The sequence below is a fragment of the Lepisosteus oculatus genome, chromosome 6, assembly GCF_040954835.1.
Source record: "Lepisosteus oculatus isolate fLepOcu1 chromosome 6, fLepOcu1.hap2, whole genome shotgun sequence".
Lineage (NCBI taxonomy): Eukaryota > Metazoa > Chordata > Actinopteri > Semionotiformes > Lepisosteidae > Lepisosteus > Lepisosteus oculatus.
Window position 1 is genome coordinate 16,262,577 of NC_090701.1, and position 16,650 is coordinate 16,279,226.

The following is a 16,650-nucleotide window of genomic DNA, read 5'->3' on the forward strand; positions in this document are numbered from 1 at the left end:
TTCTGTGATACTGAATAAATGCAATAATTAAAAATGATTTTTTATTCAACGGTTTCCTTTCACATGATAACCAGATCCCTGTTTTTGAAGTGCTGCAGAACTTCAGTGAGATGTTTTTCCTTTGCTATCGGCACCACCCCAGTGCTTTTCTGACCATAGAAGGAGGTTGGCCCAAGTCCTCTTCCCAGGTCGGGGAGAAAAGACACACCTGCAGGCTGGTAGCTGGTGTAAGGAGGATTAAGTCGAAAATGCCTAGGATTTAATTGGGTATCTGACCTGTTTAAAACACACAAAAGGGTCAGTAACGCTTGAGCGGCTCAGAGCTGTGAATATTTGCTTTGCCAAAGGATTGTTTATACTCTGTTTCTTACCTCGTAAAGAAGTGGGAATTGGTATACTCACTGAAGTAGTTGAAAGTTGAAAGCACTTGGCATTTAGGCCTTGGCCTTTTGGAAAGTTCAGTTGCCAAAGAGCAAATCATGTGATTAAAAATGCTTAGTGAGGAATCCATTATACATGCTTATGTACCATGGTATTTTAATTCCAGTGATGATGAGAAATGTCTTTACAGTATATTTGACCAATGCTGTGAAATAAGAAGAATTTATTTCTTCTGATGACATAGTTTAAAATGGGTAGAGTCTGATTATAACAAACACAAATTCATATTAAAATGATTAGAGTAAAGACAGCTTTTGTTTATCTTATTTTTTTTTACGTTGCGGCACAATTATATTGTTTTCTTTTTACAAGCATTACTTGCAGATGTTGTTTTTGGGTTGAAACAGCTTTCCAAAATCTGGTGTAAGGACAAAAAGCCTGTTATTTGAAGTAGATTTTTCCATTCTGGTTAAGAGTGGATGATACCTACAGTAGCTATGCTTAGTTGTTCGATGGTAATCTTAAAATGTATCAACAGTGCCTGTAATCTTACAGTTTTAAATGACAAAATTTAAGTTTTCCTATCTAATTATTTTGCAAGTGAAATGTATTGAACACATATTTACTGGAAAACATATTTAGTATGCTATAGTAAGTATTGACATGAACCATTGATTTGGGTTTTTAAGGACATACATCTTTTACAAAAGACATTTCTTTCTTTCTCTTATCCTCAAGATCATGATGTTATGATATGTTGCTCTTTCCCTCTCAGATATTGCCCCTTGAAAGCCATGTGATAGTGGATAGTTGCTTGAATCCAAAACAGGTATACTTCTAGACAAGTAGAAGATTTAAAGTTTTTAATATGTCTAAACTGTGAAGGCATATAGGGGGAAAATGCTGAGATTAATTATCTTTTCATGACAAACTTCTCATTGGGGATTCATAAGTTTGACAATGAAGCCCCTCTACTGTGATGTTGTATTACGCCCTTCAGAAAATTCAAGTATTCTCAAGAGCATTTTTGTGTCACTTATCATAGTATTTAGGCTAATCCTAAAGAACCAACTGGTTTTGATTAGCTTGCCTTTACCATGGTGACCCCCATTGAGAACTCCCTCAGTGAGAATGGCTACAGTGTAGCCTTAGTCAGTCCTCTTGGGCTTAGGAAATTGGCATCATTCTTTAATTAAGTTTTTTCGATAAGTAGAGAGCTAAACAATGAAATATAAATGTGTTTGTGATCATTGAATCTAAATTGTCCATGGATCACTGGAAAGAGTTAAAATGTGAAATTAATGTTGGAACAATTTTACAGAACTTTCTGATCTTATAGAAAGTGCTATTGCTTAAACCACTGGGCAGGTCATTGAAAGAGTAGTGATACATTTGAATGTTGGTCACAATAATGGGTTTTATGTCCGTTAAAAGTGATATGTCCTATGCTGACTGGTAAAATACTAAAGACAGGATGGATATTATCTTGTTCTCGTAATAATTTTTCAAATGATAATATCCTGTTTTGTATAATGTATTATAATTGTGTAAAATAGTGTCATATACACCATTAAACCCCAAAAATGGTTCTTGTAAAGTGGTGGAATCTTTGTTATAGAAGTTGTCTTCAATCAGTGCAAGTAATCAGAAATTTCCTCAGTACTCTGAGGAGTTTTAACAAAGAAAGTTGAACACTTGCTTAAAAAACAAAAATGGATAAAATCATTCCTGTCTCCCAGCAGTAAAATTAAGACAGTACAAAGGAGCAGCTGGGTTTAAGATTGCACCATCCTGACACTGTGTGTTCTCCTAGGTGTTCGTTCAATGAGAGGTTAAGTAATGAGAAGTCATCATGGAAGCCCAGTCCCAAGCCAGTTCCGCAGCTGAGAAAAAGAAAGTTGAACACATCATTGTGAAAGGCTCGACTCGAACAGATGTCAGTGAGAAAGCAGTTGCCTCCAGCACGACATCCAACGGTGAGTTACTGAAGGGATTTACAGCCCGCCAAAAACCCAGTCATCATTATTTCTTTCTCCCTCTCTCTCCCCCTCTCACTCAGGCTCCCTCTCTCTGTATCAGTTGTTGCTCTCTCAAGTGTGAACAGAGTAACTGCACCTGGATTGCTGTTTTATTTTCTGTATTCTGAAAAACTGTGGTTGGCTCAAGTGAAGAAATGTTATTCTGTAAATTAATCCTCCACATGCAGTTACCAGTGCATCGTGGCTCAGTTAATCACGTATTTGTGTTTCGATTCTTATCATGTTTTCTCTAGTGTCACAAGACTTTTTATCTCACTTTGTTGTAGCTTTATGGTCTTGTGTATTTCCTCTCTTACTAATTGACAGTTTATCTCAAGCATTTGCTTTCTTACAGTTATTTTACCATGAAGATGGAAGGGATTTTAGATATTTTCAGAAAACATTAGGCTAATATTGTTCATTCACCTAACTTGTGCAATTTCATATCATATCAGTGCTCTACGTATAATCTACACAGTGTCATAATTCATTTGAGCTTTCAGTTCAAACATTTAGCCTATTTTCCTCCCTTTGTACCCTTATTGTATGCACTAAACTGAGGAGTGACTAGTGTCATTGATACAGTACTTTTTATTTAAACTGTTAGAATTTTAGAAACTACCAGCAGAGTGTGATTTTGTGATTTACCAAGCAATTGCTTTGCTTATTCCAACTGACAGTCTTTTCTCCATATCATATAAGCTCTTTTGTTTCTTGATAAAATCACTTGGGCTGCATGGCTCATGTGGACTAGAATGACAAAATGCTGTGCTTTCTACACTTTATCATTGAACAAAAAATTATTTTGTATCTAAATAATTAACAAACCATATGGCTTATACTTCTGTTTTTCTGTCTGTTGAATAATTCAATATTTGTTGATTACTTCAACTCAAATCTTTTCAACATTACTCAAATCCCAAGTTTCCATCCTTGACCATCCTTGGAACTTTTAAACCAGTCGGGTTGAAATACAATAACCACTTACTACAGTTTACTACAGTATACATTAGGCATGATGGTGAAAAAATGCCTGTAAATATTCATTAAAAACTCTGATCTCAAAGCTCAGAGGTGTAACAACTTAGAGACAGTTGAGAAACCAAACCTTCTTAGATTTATTGTACCAGTTTGCTTTTTCCAGATATGACATCGAAGTGATCAAACCTAACTTCATTCTAATGACAGCAACATGGAAAACATAAAGTAGCTTTTTAAAAAAGTTTAGAAAATTTGATACTGTGAGGTGTCAGTTATTCATTTCAGGTTATATGGACCTATTAAACTGCTTGTCACCAATCTGACATCTTCAAATGGTTCCTCTTTTTAATGGCTTTTAAGCAAAGAATCAGCTTTCTGAATGAGATGGCAAATCCTTAGTTGTAATAACTCCATAACATTCCATCTGAAATGATTCCTTGTTTCAAACTGCAGCTGTGCACATTTGCTAAAGTCATAAAAAAGCTGCTCTCTAGCACAGAGGGGCCGTCACCAATCGTAACTGCAGGGTGATTTGTAGGATGCCAAATGTTATTGTCACAAGTTCCTAGCTGGAGACATCAAACACCACCAGCTATAGTGATGGGGTTAATTAATTCTTGGGTTCGTTCTCTCTCCATATGTAAGTCTTTAATGTTCTTTCAGGAAGTTAGGGGAAGCAGGGGGTTTGGCTTTGCATGTGAACCATCTTTGAAACACTTTCACTCGGTTTCCCATTCCAGATAGTAATGTTGTTTGGCATTTGGCTTTATTTAACTTTTACTAAAGGTAAGGATGTGATTAGAGACATTACAGGCATTGTAGGCTTAATAATACAAATGTAATCACTTGATTTTCAGATCTTGGTATATCAGACCAGTCCTATGGTACCACGCTTTGAGTGACATATAATTTTAAAGTTAGTTTACTGGAAAGCAAGTATTAGCTACACAGTTTCACATGGCTGAAAAACTAACAAACTAATCCAAAACAAATCATAAAGCAAAGAAGCTAGTCTAGACGAGCAAATACTTCCAAGAAGAAAATTTTAAGAGTTAGATAGTACTGTGAAATCTAATGGAAAAGTAAGGTAACAAGTATTAAAATAAGCACAACGTAAAGACAGGTCATAGTGTTGAAGTCTCTTTATTTGTACTTTATAATGAGTCACCTAGCAGTTTTAATACTGGCAGGCTTAACGGTAACACAGAAAAAAAATATTATGAATTGAAAAAAGAAACTGTGGGTTGAACCTGTTATGGTCACATTACATTGCAGGCTAATTGCGTTTAAGGACATACTATAGTTAATCTCAAGCAGTCAGATTAAAATGTGTGGATCCAAGGTATGGGATCTGTGCTTTCCTAGTTATGCTCTTATTGGAGTGAGTTATTAATTTAACAGTCATTTTAGTTATACTTTATTAGTTTGCCATGTTCATGTATGTTCATGTCTGGGCTCCTTGCATATTGTTCCTAGTGTCTGTTGCTTTCAAGTGTTTTATTTTCCCTTTTTCAAAACCAATACAAAGAACACAAAGAAAACAGTTTGTCATGCTCTTGAATTCACTGACTTATTTTTACAACATCCACTGTTATCGTGCAGCGCTTTGTTGCCTTGTAGCATGTGTGCTGTACATAGAGGTTTTAAACCCAGCTCTGCCATGTTGATTCCTTATCAAGTGTAACACAACACTCCTTCTTTAACCCTTCCCCCACCCAGATGAACAAAACGTAATTGTTACCAGATGTAGAGTAATCATGAATGCCACTTCTCAGGAAGTTCCTAAGAAAATATTTTTACCATGATATAAACCAAGCTTACAGCCCTGGTCTGGAGAAACTTGAACCCAAACGAGAACGCTAACTCAATTAAAGCTAATTAAATAGAGATGTATAGGCATTCACTCAAGTCATTTCGGTGTGAAGGGAGAATGGAGGTGAAGCAGTTAAAACAGATTTCTGTACTTTTTTGAAAATATTGTAAAACCAATTCCAGCCCGAACGATTCTGTGGCCTTTGGATCTTTTTGTCTCCTTGTACCATTTTATATCCCTTTTTTTGTTATTTTACATTGTTAAAAATGTGAGAAAACATGAGTTTCCTGACTATTTCTAAAGCTTTCTTTGCAAAGTTGACAAATTTGTTCCATGTTTTTTTCTAGAACTTTTAAGATGACATCTGTTTTTCATTTCAACAGGTGCGGGGTATACGTGGACAAATCACAGCATAATTTCTTTTGATATTTGACTTCTGTTACAGAAAAATTTATTGATGCATAGTTCTGTTTTAGGAAAAGAAAGAGCATGAGCTTGTGTAAATTACTCAGATGCCTTTGTCTACGGTGAAGAAAAAACACTTTATATCCTGAGGAGTATGTTATACATTTCTATGATGGAATGTCACTGTCCTAACACAGTTTATTATGCAACACTTGCTGTCAAATCTGGGTTTATTAAATGGGTGTGTCCTTCTACCCCCTGTTACTGATTGGACTGTATAAATTTTTAAAAGTTAACACAAATTCTTGTGTCTGTATATATATTGAAAATTGTGTATACACAAATATTGTGTAGTCACACATATATTTAGGTTTAAGTAAATACAACTTCAGCTTTAGAATAGAATATGAGACATTTTGCTGCACCTTTTGCTTTTTATTTGGTTCCGATATGTCTGTTGGTGAAGTAATGCAAGTTCACTGAGGCAAACAGGCAGATTTGAGTGCCGAAATCTTGTTAGACGTCCAGCGCATTTCTGTCTCTGATTTATGTGGCATTTTAGGCACATTTTGGCATGATAAAGCCATTAAGTTTGCCTTTTACATTGTGCAGACTAAACATTGTGCCTCTCCTTTAGGCTGAGAGGAATGTGCATAATATGCATATGCAATGTCCTCACTGTGAAGACCAAATGCACTTTTCTAGTACATGTAAACACCAGGATTGTACTTTTAGATATAAACTGTCAACATTTTCCACTGAAATGAGGAACTGAATTTCCTGTTGTTGAAGTTTTGAAAATGTTCTTGTTGAATCACTGATTTAAAGAGAACAGTAAAATTAATGTTTTAGAATTTTAAAAGTGCTCTCTTGTGTCTTAAATGCTCGTTTCTGTCTTAATTTGAATGCATCTGTTTAATTACATAGCCACAAGTTACGTTGCATTAAATCAACAAATAAAGAGGACATTTACACTTGCGTTTAGCGTTCATCCTGTGGTTACAGGAAAATGTGATTCATTTGATCAATTGAAATTCCTGTATAATATATAAAAAAATAATACTGCATTTCAAATCCAAAAGGCAAAATATTATGAAATAAACAAAAGATGAAAGCCAGGTGAAAATAGTTACCTCACTTTGCTTGGTCTCTCTTTCAAATAAGATGTTACAGAAAGGGTACTGGCTTTTAAGGTTTGCAACTTTTGTTTCAGAAAGTTCAGAAACATTTATAGAAGCAGTTCATTTTGGGGTAGAAAAGCAGGTTTGCATAAAACAATTCCTCAGTATTTCTGTGCTTCAGGACACAAATTTGCATCCTGGAGATATATTATACACTAAGATTATATTTTCAGATATTTTTATATTTTCAGATTTGAATTGCTCAATAAAAAAATAACTCATCTTATTCTATTTTGGCATATTGCTTAAAAGTTCAAAAGTTCATGAAATGACTTTTATCCCTTTTTTAATTAATTTTGTTAATAACTGATTTTTTTCTTAACCCTTTTTTGAGACATACAGTACTGTAGTTTAATATATTAGGCCATTTACCCTATTGGACTTATTTGCCTTTAGTAGCTAAATTATCCAAAATCTGACCTGGTTGACTGGGTAGCTTGTTACCAGACTCTCTGTAGAAAGAAGTGTTTCATATTCTCAGTTTTAAATGCACATTTTAATTTCCTTTTGTGTCCTCTGGTTTATTTTGAAGTCAGTTGAGTCTACATACTCTACTTTTCTCTTGTCAGAGTAGAACATTCCGTTGAACTCAAGCTAATACCTGGTTGTTCTTTGCTCGACTGATTCCAGAACAGCAGTAACTTTTTTATCACGGTGACCAGTATTATACACGGTATTCTGTGTGTAATATTGGTCACCATACTACCATCAAAGGAGGCAGTATGAGTTCAGTGTATAATTTTCCCATAGCACCTCAGGATTTAAATGCTTTGCATTTAACTGTCCTAACATGATGCTTTCTTTATTGTTTCTCCATATTGCCTCAAACTAAAAGATGTAAATGTAAATCATATTTATAGTGTATTTATTTAACACTCTGTATGCGTCTGTATTACATGTCATCTGCCATTTGTTGGCGAGTTTTGAATTCTGTCTAAATCATGTCAGATTTCCTTTGCGGCTCCTTTCAATGTATGCTGATCCTCCAAGTTGGTATCACTGGTGAATGTGACTAGTCGACAAACTGTGCCAGAATCTAGATGATTGATATACAGTATATTAGGAAGAACAGTGGTCCTAATACAGATCTCTGTGGTACTGTACCTAGGTAATTGTATCATCACTGAAGAAATAATGCAGTATGAAATTTAAAGTGGTGCAGAATTGTCTTTCCAGGATTTGATGGATTCAGTTCCATTTTTTAAAATATTTTGTCAGTTATTTTTGTTGCAGCTTCTCGATTTGGAATCCCAAATTGTTTTTGCCTCTCAGCTTGTGGCTGTGAAGCTCCGAGACTGCACTTGGAGAACAATGAGGAAGTGGAGGCAGACATCTCTGACCCACTCACCTTCAAGCCAACTGCCATTTAACACAGCATAGGCAGCACAGCCCTGTACCAGAGGCTTAGTGCTGATTGGAGAAGGAACACATCTCTCACTGACACCTCAAGCTTATAAGCTCCTAGGAGCTGGGCAACTAATCCCACCCTATGCTTAGCTAGTTGTGCTCCACTTCCTAGGGAAGAGTAGTCACATAGAGCCAGGCTCGAACCCTTGATCATAGTGTGCAACCTGTGCTCGGGTAATCACCTTTACTGATAGAGTCACTCAGGAGGCCATGCATTCCATTCTCTTTTAACTGCTGTGAAATTTCTTTTTCTTTGTTTAGACCATGAAAGCAAGTTGTGAGGCCAAAGTCTACTATGTCATAAAGACGAGGAGACAGAGGTCGGTTGAGTCAGACTGTTCATTGTCTGAAAGTAAATAAGAAACAATGGCATTGCTTTTGAGAAAATGGGGAGGTTCTTAAATAAAATGGCTCTCTTAAGTAAAGAAAAGACACTGGCACTTGCACTGTGGAACATTGTTTCCATACCAAACTTTGTAGACAGGGAGTTCCAACTTTGTACCCTTTTGGCACAGCTGCAAACAGCTGTAAAGGTGAACAACAGTACATGTGTTACTATATCTCATATATGTATGATGTACTCTAGATAGTCTTTTAAAGATAAAAATGATGGGATCAATGGATTCTGGTTGAATCCCTATTTTACAGCGAGGGCCGTGTTTGTGCAGAATCATTATATGCAGGAAATTGAAAAAGGTACGAGCTTTAATTTCAGAATCACCCCATTTATGTTTCCTACTTTTGACTGACCCACTTAATTTAATCAATACGTCTGATCCAGCTTTATGGCTACCACTCCTCTACCATCTAGAGAATGAAGTCTTCTGGTTATGCTTCTTCTCTATACCCACTTGCCAGAGTCATTTGTCTTTTGCCAAGCTGCGCTTGGTGCCTTAGAATAGAACATGGGCTGACTGGAGGAGTGGGGTGTTGTGGTACTAATGTTACTCCAAGCTTGCAGGCATCCAAAATGTCCCTGGAGCCACTGAAAGCCAAGGGGACTCTGGCTGACTGTTGCCCATGCAGTCGGGCTGTTTTGTGTCATTGCAGTGGGAATCCCGGTCACTGTCAGCACATGAATTATATACTGTAGCCCAGCCTCACACTGGTGATGCCTGAACCACAGGGCTCAAGTTGCCCTGAATGAATGGCTTCACTGGTTGAGGCACTACATCCCCCCTCTCTGTAAAATGAAATTAGATTAGCCTTGGTAGACTTCTTGCAAAAGAAGCCACTTTCCAACCATGTAACTTCCCCCTTTCAAATTATACTTGGAGAGTATGCAGAGAATGTTAAGTTATAGAGATACTTGCATTCACTACACATTAACTGTTAAGATACTTCTAATGTCTGTGGTTTATTAAGACCCTATGACAATGGAAAGTATATGACACATTATGTATGACAGTGTACATACCCAGTGTCGTGGGTTTTCTATACATTTTTTGTCAGTGCGCCTGGCATGTTCTCAGTATTCATAGCATTTCCAAAAGTACTGGGACAACTTTTCCACTGTCTTCATGTTGTTGTATGTGCTATGCAGAGTTTTGCATGATTGATGCATATAAAGGCAATCTGAAAGCTTTTTGCCATGTCCCCACAGTATGGCACATTGGTTGGACATTCAGCACGTCAGCTGGTACAAAATGGCAGGGCAGCCATTTCAGAAGCCGTTGTCAAAAATGTGAATCCGCAGAATGGGATACATTGAAGGGGGAGGGGGGGGGTGGGGGGTGTAAAATAGTGGGCTTTTATCAGATTTGGTGAGAAATTTTTTGATGAGACATTCTGGTTATGCTAACTTATGCTAACTCCTTAAAGGGTAATTTAGTCTCCAGTCCATTTGTTGTGTAGATTCAGTATGTCCAATAGGGTGTATGTCTCATGGTTTTGACTTGGGCTGTGGTTTTATGTCAAGAGCCAGTACAGTATGTATTGTAACTTGGACCACACAGAGCAAGCAGCATTTTATCTACCAGCTTTATGAAGCACCACATTACAGAGCTAGGTATTTTAACACATTGATTCAGAAAGCACAGTATTGAAAAAGGTCCATGGTCTACTCAAGAGTCCTGACTCGTCAAACACCTCTGAGATTAACTGGAATGATAAATTGGCAAGAGACTGCAGAAATCAGCCTGCTGCACTTCAAACTGTGCTACAAGAGGAATGTCGAAGTAGTCCAGTAGACATCTATCAAACGTGGAAACTGACCCCTGTAGGATTGCAGCAGCTATTAAAGCCAAGGGCAAGTGTGAACCCTATTAAAAACTTTGTCAATAGCTCCTTTTGATTGATTTTATCTGTTGTCCTAATTGTTTTCGGTCTTATAGTGTATTTGAAACCCTTAAGTAGTAAAGGTTAATTTGAAATATAAAAGTGAAAAATGAATTGGTGGCACATGCAGTTCTACAGGGGTGCCCGGTGAAGACCAGTAGACATCTAAGAATATTTGTATCTCTCCATGGAGTTAAGAATATTTGTTGATGTTTATCAATTCCTAATGTAAAAACTGTTGACTAGTAATAGCCAGTTTTCCATATACATTAGTTTTTCAAAATTACTTGAACAAACTATTAATTTGTTAAATGAATTATTAAATAACACAGAACAGAGTGATTAATGAAGGTAAACTGGACACACATACAATTATGTGGTAATATGACTGATACTGTTTTTGGTTCTGTACATTGCCATTTAAAGCTTTGACAAAGGACAGACTGTCATATGTCTGAAAGTGTTAATGGCTGGTTCAGACAAGAATATTCATTTTAACCAATAAGAGAAGAGAGATATTAGTAATAAATATGTAAGAATTTATGGAAATTAGTATGTGTGACTACCCGTCTTAATGGCTTCATAGAGTTAATATTAGCTTTAATATTACATAGATTAGAATACATACACACATGCAGTTTTAGGCCAATGTGTAATCAAGGTGACATGTGAAAATAATTACCATAAAAATGGCAGGGATCTATAAGCAGGAGCTGAAGGACTGCTCAGATGTGATCTGAAATTTCTATCCCACCTTGGTGGTGAAGTACTAGAAAAAATAATGTGTTTAATGTCACTTAAAACAGTAGTGTATTATTTCTATTGTCTAATTGCATGACAAATTACTACAAAGTATATTTATCCTGACTTTGATAATGATGTATGTTTTGTCACTTTAAACTTGTCTTGGTGTAACTGATGACTGATGGGATGTCATGAAAAGTTGAAAAATCGATTTCCAAAATAATTTATCCAAGATAACAGACTTGTTCTCAAGAATGTCATAAAATAGTCAAAAATTAGTGCCTAGAAATCCTTTCCACAACTTCCTTTTGTGTTAGATGTTTTAAGTTGTGCCCTCTCCCATCTTCTTTGTTGAATGTAGCATGGTTTAGAAATTAACTCTCTTGATTCTGTACAGTAGGTGCCTAAAATTTCTTAAGTGAACAAAAATGCCCCTTAAAAGAGATAGTTGGATACTTCCATCAGCTGACATAACATGGAAATAATAACTTCCCATTAATAGTATGAATTGTGTATGTTAATAATCTGGGTGTGTCAAATAGCATATGTTGGCAATTTGAACAGCATGAGCTAAAATGTTTTTATGAAGGTTTGCGTTATAAAATGGAGCCTGACTCTTAAATTCAAGTTCCTTGGGGAAAAAGTCCACCCCCAAGAATAATATACAAATCTTCACGTTGATGTAAAATGGCAGCTTTTCTAAAAACATGATCCCTTGGGTGTTTGGAGGCGGGAACTGGGAGGTTGTCTTCTAGGCTTTGTTAACTCTTTATTTATTTTTTTCAAAATGGCCATGTCGTCTTTAAAGAAAAAAAAAACTACCTGGGGGAGGTGGGGGGGTATATAAACATCCTTTAATCTGAGAAGCCTAGAGAGATGACTCTGGCAGCTTTCTCTGCATAGCCTAATTGCCTACAGCTTTGCTCTGGAGCAGCTGTGATACCCTTTAATGGCCTCATGGCCATAGAGGCATGGTTGGAGTTCGTTGGTTAGGTCAGAGGTGAGAGGAGACCATTGGCTCTAGAACAAAATGGGCAGTACATACGAGCTTTGATTGCTTTTTTTTGGAGGAGGGAGGTCACAATGACAGGAATTTAAGAAACTTTAGCCACGAAGCAGTCTGAAGATTCTTAGTAGAAATGTTTTAATACGGACCGAATCCCCCTAGTGCCATTGAAGAAAAATAATAGGAATTTTATTATTTTGTTAATCTATTGCTTTATTTTTGTATTGGTTTTATCATTATCAAAATATTATAACTTTTATAATATAGTTTGCAGTTGTTTCGGATTATTCAGTGCATGAGTTTAACATTTGCTTTAGACTACATAACATCTTTTCTGTAATTAAATAATTTTAAATTTAGTGAAAATCAAATAGTTTTTAAAGATGCCATTTAGCTTTCCCTTATTTGTATGTGTGTAAATTTAATTTCACTTCAATTTCAATTTGGTCAGTTTTTCTTGCCACTCCGTACTTATTAAATGGTAGAAACTTTGTGTTTATAAAACATCTTGCTACACCTTTTCTCTCTCCTGAGGAATTTCAACAGAAATTCTAAAATACTGTTAAAAAACTACAGATGACAAATTCATTCATTCATGTCATCTGTTTTCCATACCTTACATGCTTTGCATAGCTGGATTTGTAAGTTCAGAGATTTTCACATCATTTAAAAAATCATGAACGAATAATTTTTCAGATCTTTAAGCTTAAAATCTTTAAGCTTAAAATGTTGAAATATCATTTTGGAAAACATTGTCCTAGAATCTCTCTTAGTAGCTGTGTACAGTATGTTTTATTTTGCTTATGACCTTTAATGTGAAAAGACTTAACTTAAACAAGTTTTCAATTTAATGAACAAATCCCATCATTAAAAATATTTCCCGGTAGCCTTCAGAGTGTGCATTTCTGCAGGTTTGTTTGATTGCTTCTGTAACAGAAATCATTATTTTTCTAGTCATTTTAAAGATTTGGCCTGTATAATTTAATAGTAGAATACCGAAGCCCATTTCAGTGATAACATGATTTTTTTAACATAGCAAAAAAAAAAAAGCTACACGGCAATGCAAAACACTGATAAAAGTATCCAGAATTACCAAAGCAGATTTTAACGTAAGGTTCTTTCTGTATCTGTCTAGAGTCTTTTTTTTTCTTCCTCCCTTCTCTCAGTAAGTTATAAAAAGTTGAGTTCCATCGCAATTACTAAGTCTTAGGAGAGCATTCCCACATGGCTCAGTAAATGGTAGCTTCATCCTGAGTTCTTTCATCTCTTTTCCTGCTCTCCTGGCTTGACAGTTGAAAAGGTCTGACTGTGCCACACAATGGTTTGATTGGTTTCTCTGGGGGAGGCTTTACCCTGCCTCATCATTCGCCAGGCAGGTGGACCAGAAAGTCTCTTGATTCTTTTGTTGCCTCTCAAAGTCCGGGGTCTTTGACTGAATAAATCCGCCGTCATGGGATAATTTGCTAAAAAAAAAGCCTGATAGATGTGAAAGAAAAGCTTCTACTAGTTGGGTGCTGAATTAATGAAACGACGGTCCTAGAGAGTTTGCAATTGAGAAATCACAGGGGGAATGCAAAAAAGGGTGGAGATGAACTTTACAATGCATGAGTGGAGCCTTTTTTTTTTCCCGGAGATTTCAGGAGAGGCCTGGTGAAAAATGACGTTCGTGAGGAAAAGAGGTATATGAAAGTTGTTTACAGCAAAAGCACATTCAAATGGAAAAGTCTTTGGGAAAAGAAAAAGGGGGTGGAGGCAGGGTGTTTTAGGTGGGCATTTAAATTATTAACATCAAATAGGCAGAATGTCATATGACAGAAATAAAGTTCCGTTAACACAGGATGAAAAGTAATTTACAGATAGGCTGTCCCTGGCCATCTTTGTGCCTCACAGATAAGGTTTCATTTCAGAACGGATAGAAGACATTTCCACTTACGGACCCTATTCTGCGACACCTGTGATAACAGCTTGTGGATCCTAATTGAAAATTGGTTTGAAAATGGATTTTCACTTTTCTTCCCCCATCTCAGTAAATATTGAATGGGGCTTGAGCTGCCACATTGAATCCCAGATTGTGAAAATGGAGCAGGAGACTGTGATCATCTTTCACAGCTCTGTCACCGATATGACAGTTTTGTGATCTGTCTTATTAATGAAATCATTGATCACTTGATGGGAGTTGTAATGATCTTTTTTTTTGTGGGATTCCACTTCTAAAGCATGATTTCTTTAGGTACTTTTAATAAATACAAAATAAAACTGATCCATAACATCCAAGATACTGAGCCACTTATAGTACTGTACTTAATGGACAATAACACAATAAGAAAAATTGTATTTATTTGTGAAATTATTGTGAAGATATTGTGTGTTCTTTAAATTCTTTTACAAGTTTAATGCCTCCTTGCCAGCAAAGATTTTCATTTTCTTTTTTAAATACCACTGCAAGCGTGTCCTCACAAAATCCTTAAGTACACTGTGTCATTACTAAAGATGGCATGACAAGTGTACAAGAAATAAAAGATAACATCAAAAGATGAATACATCGCATTACCATGCAGACAAATTAAAGCCGTTGTGTAACCGTTGTGTGCAGAAATGGATTTTCTCTCTACTCTTTTGAAGGTGTTTCTTGAAGATGTAACCATTTTCTTCCTGTTAATACTACAAACACCAGATATCAAACTTGTGGTGGCTTACGTATTGTTTTTTTCAGTTGATATTGTTATATATAAGATATTGTTTTTTTTTTCAGTTGACACAATTTTACCATAAATCTAGTAGGAATGTATTAGATGTATTATATTCCCAAATGAGGACTATTATCATTATACATTAAAGAACATAACAGTAGATACTAAGGTTAACACAGGAGTTCATTACATGAAAATGCAAAGGGTACTTTATAGGCCACGACACAGCAATACATCCAAGCACTGGTATTTTATTATCTCAGCAGGAAAACTACTGCCTACTGAGTTGTTCCTGCTTTTTCAAGAGTAATACTGCTTAGCAGCCAACTAATGCAGTATTACAAGTTTGAGAGGAATAGATCTTTAATTCTTCATTTCTGTAAAAATAATCTTGCATAGAGATTTTGTTGTTGCAATGGTTTTAAACATTGGCTTACACTTCAGACTGCATCATGTCAGTTTGGAAATTGTTGCACTGCCTGAATCAGAGATTTCCATGCTGAAAGCAATTATATTAGCAATGTAACATACTCTGTCTTGCTGTTTTACTTTTCTTGTGGTTAATAGATTAACACGCTGACATTCATGCAGTGGTCAATTTAAATGTTCAGTCATAACTAGAATTAGACTACTAGTATTTAGAAAAAAATTGAATAAATATCCTAGTATTTAAGAATTATTTGAATGTATATCATACAGTCATCCAACAAAATCTCACTGAGCTTACGATTTTTTCCCAGTAAGAAACATTTTTACATTTTTACAAGACAACATTTTTACATCTTTTATACACAACATTAAGCATTTATCTAGTCCAAAGTGTATTTAGCTCCAAAAGGTCATCACCACGTTAATGTAAAGAAATTGCAGTCAGCCTTGTAGTGCATTTATTATGTATAAGAACATTTGTCATTTAGTTAATAAGAATTCAGTTACTGTATCACACTTAAACCAGACTAGATGCCAGATCTAGTAGACTAGATCTGTTGTTTTACCCTCACTGAACATATTGAGAAAAAGCCCATTGCAGTTGAGCTTTTAATGAGCATATTAAAAAGTAATGTAATAAAAATGCAACTCAGTATCTCAGTATACTTGGACTCCTGTATGCTTTCAGGACACTGAACATTCTGTGTTGTAGCTGTCTGGTGCACACACTGTAATGTTCTCAGAATTAGAAATTTGTTAGCTATAGAATGCTTTTGTTGTCACTCTAAAGAAGATTTTAATAACGTCTGAAAAATCCAATCTCTAAATTGCTTAGAAATATTAGAGCAGGGGTAAATGGAAATTATTATTTTAAAGTTTAAAGAGTATATAGAATACATACAGCTGTTACTGGAGTTAGTGCACATTCTCCAGATTAAGCGTCCTGAATACATTGGCCTCTGAACATTTATTGCACTTAAATACGTTAGATAGTAGTGAAAATGTTATGTATTTATGCATTACTTTCAATATATGGTACTGAACCATGAAAAATCAAATATGCATTTACATTAAAGCACTATATCCCAAAATTTACACGTAAAATATATAAATCTATGAATTATGTTTTTTTTCCCAAACTGATGTTATTTTTTATTTAATCCTTGGTTTGTAGACTCCACACACAGAGTAATGAATGAATAAAAAAACTAGGATAATTTTGCCTTCAGTTTTGTTGATCTTCTGGATGCAAAACTTTTTCTAAACTGTAATCCTTCATAAAATGAAATTCTCTCAATCTTAAAATAAGGAAACGGGA

At 35.6% G+C, this 16,650-nt stretch overlaps 1 protein-coding gene across 3 annotated transcripts in view; it reads left to right on the forward strand.

The window, feature by feature from the left end:
• Positions 1–16,650, forward strand: part of gli3 (GLI family zinc finger 3) — a 161,518-nt gene that overhangs the window by 16,568 nt on the left and 128,300 nt on the right. For all 3 annotated transcript variants that reach the window (XM_015354925.2, XM_015354926.2, XM_015354929.2), the window contains exon 2: positions 2,195–2,357. In XM_015354925.2, the coding sequence (XP_015210411.2) occupies positions 2,234–2,357 (124 nt within the window). In that variant the 5' untranslated portion in view covers positions 2,195–2,233. The remainder of the gene's footprint in view (positions 1–2,194; positions 2,358–16,650) is intronic.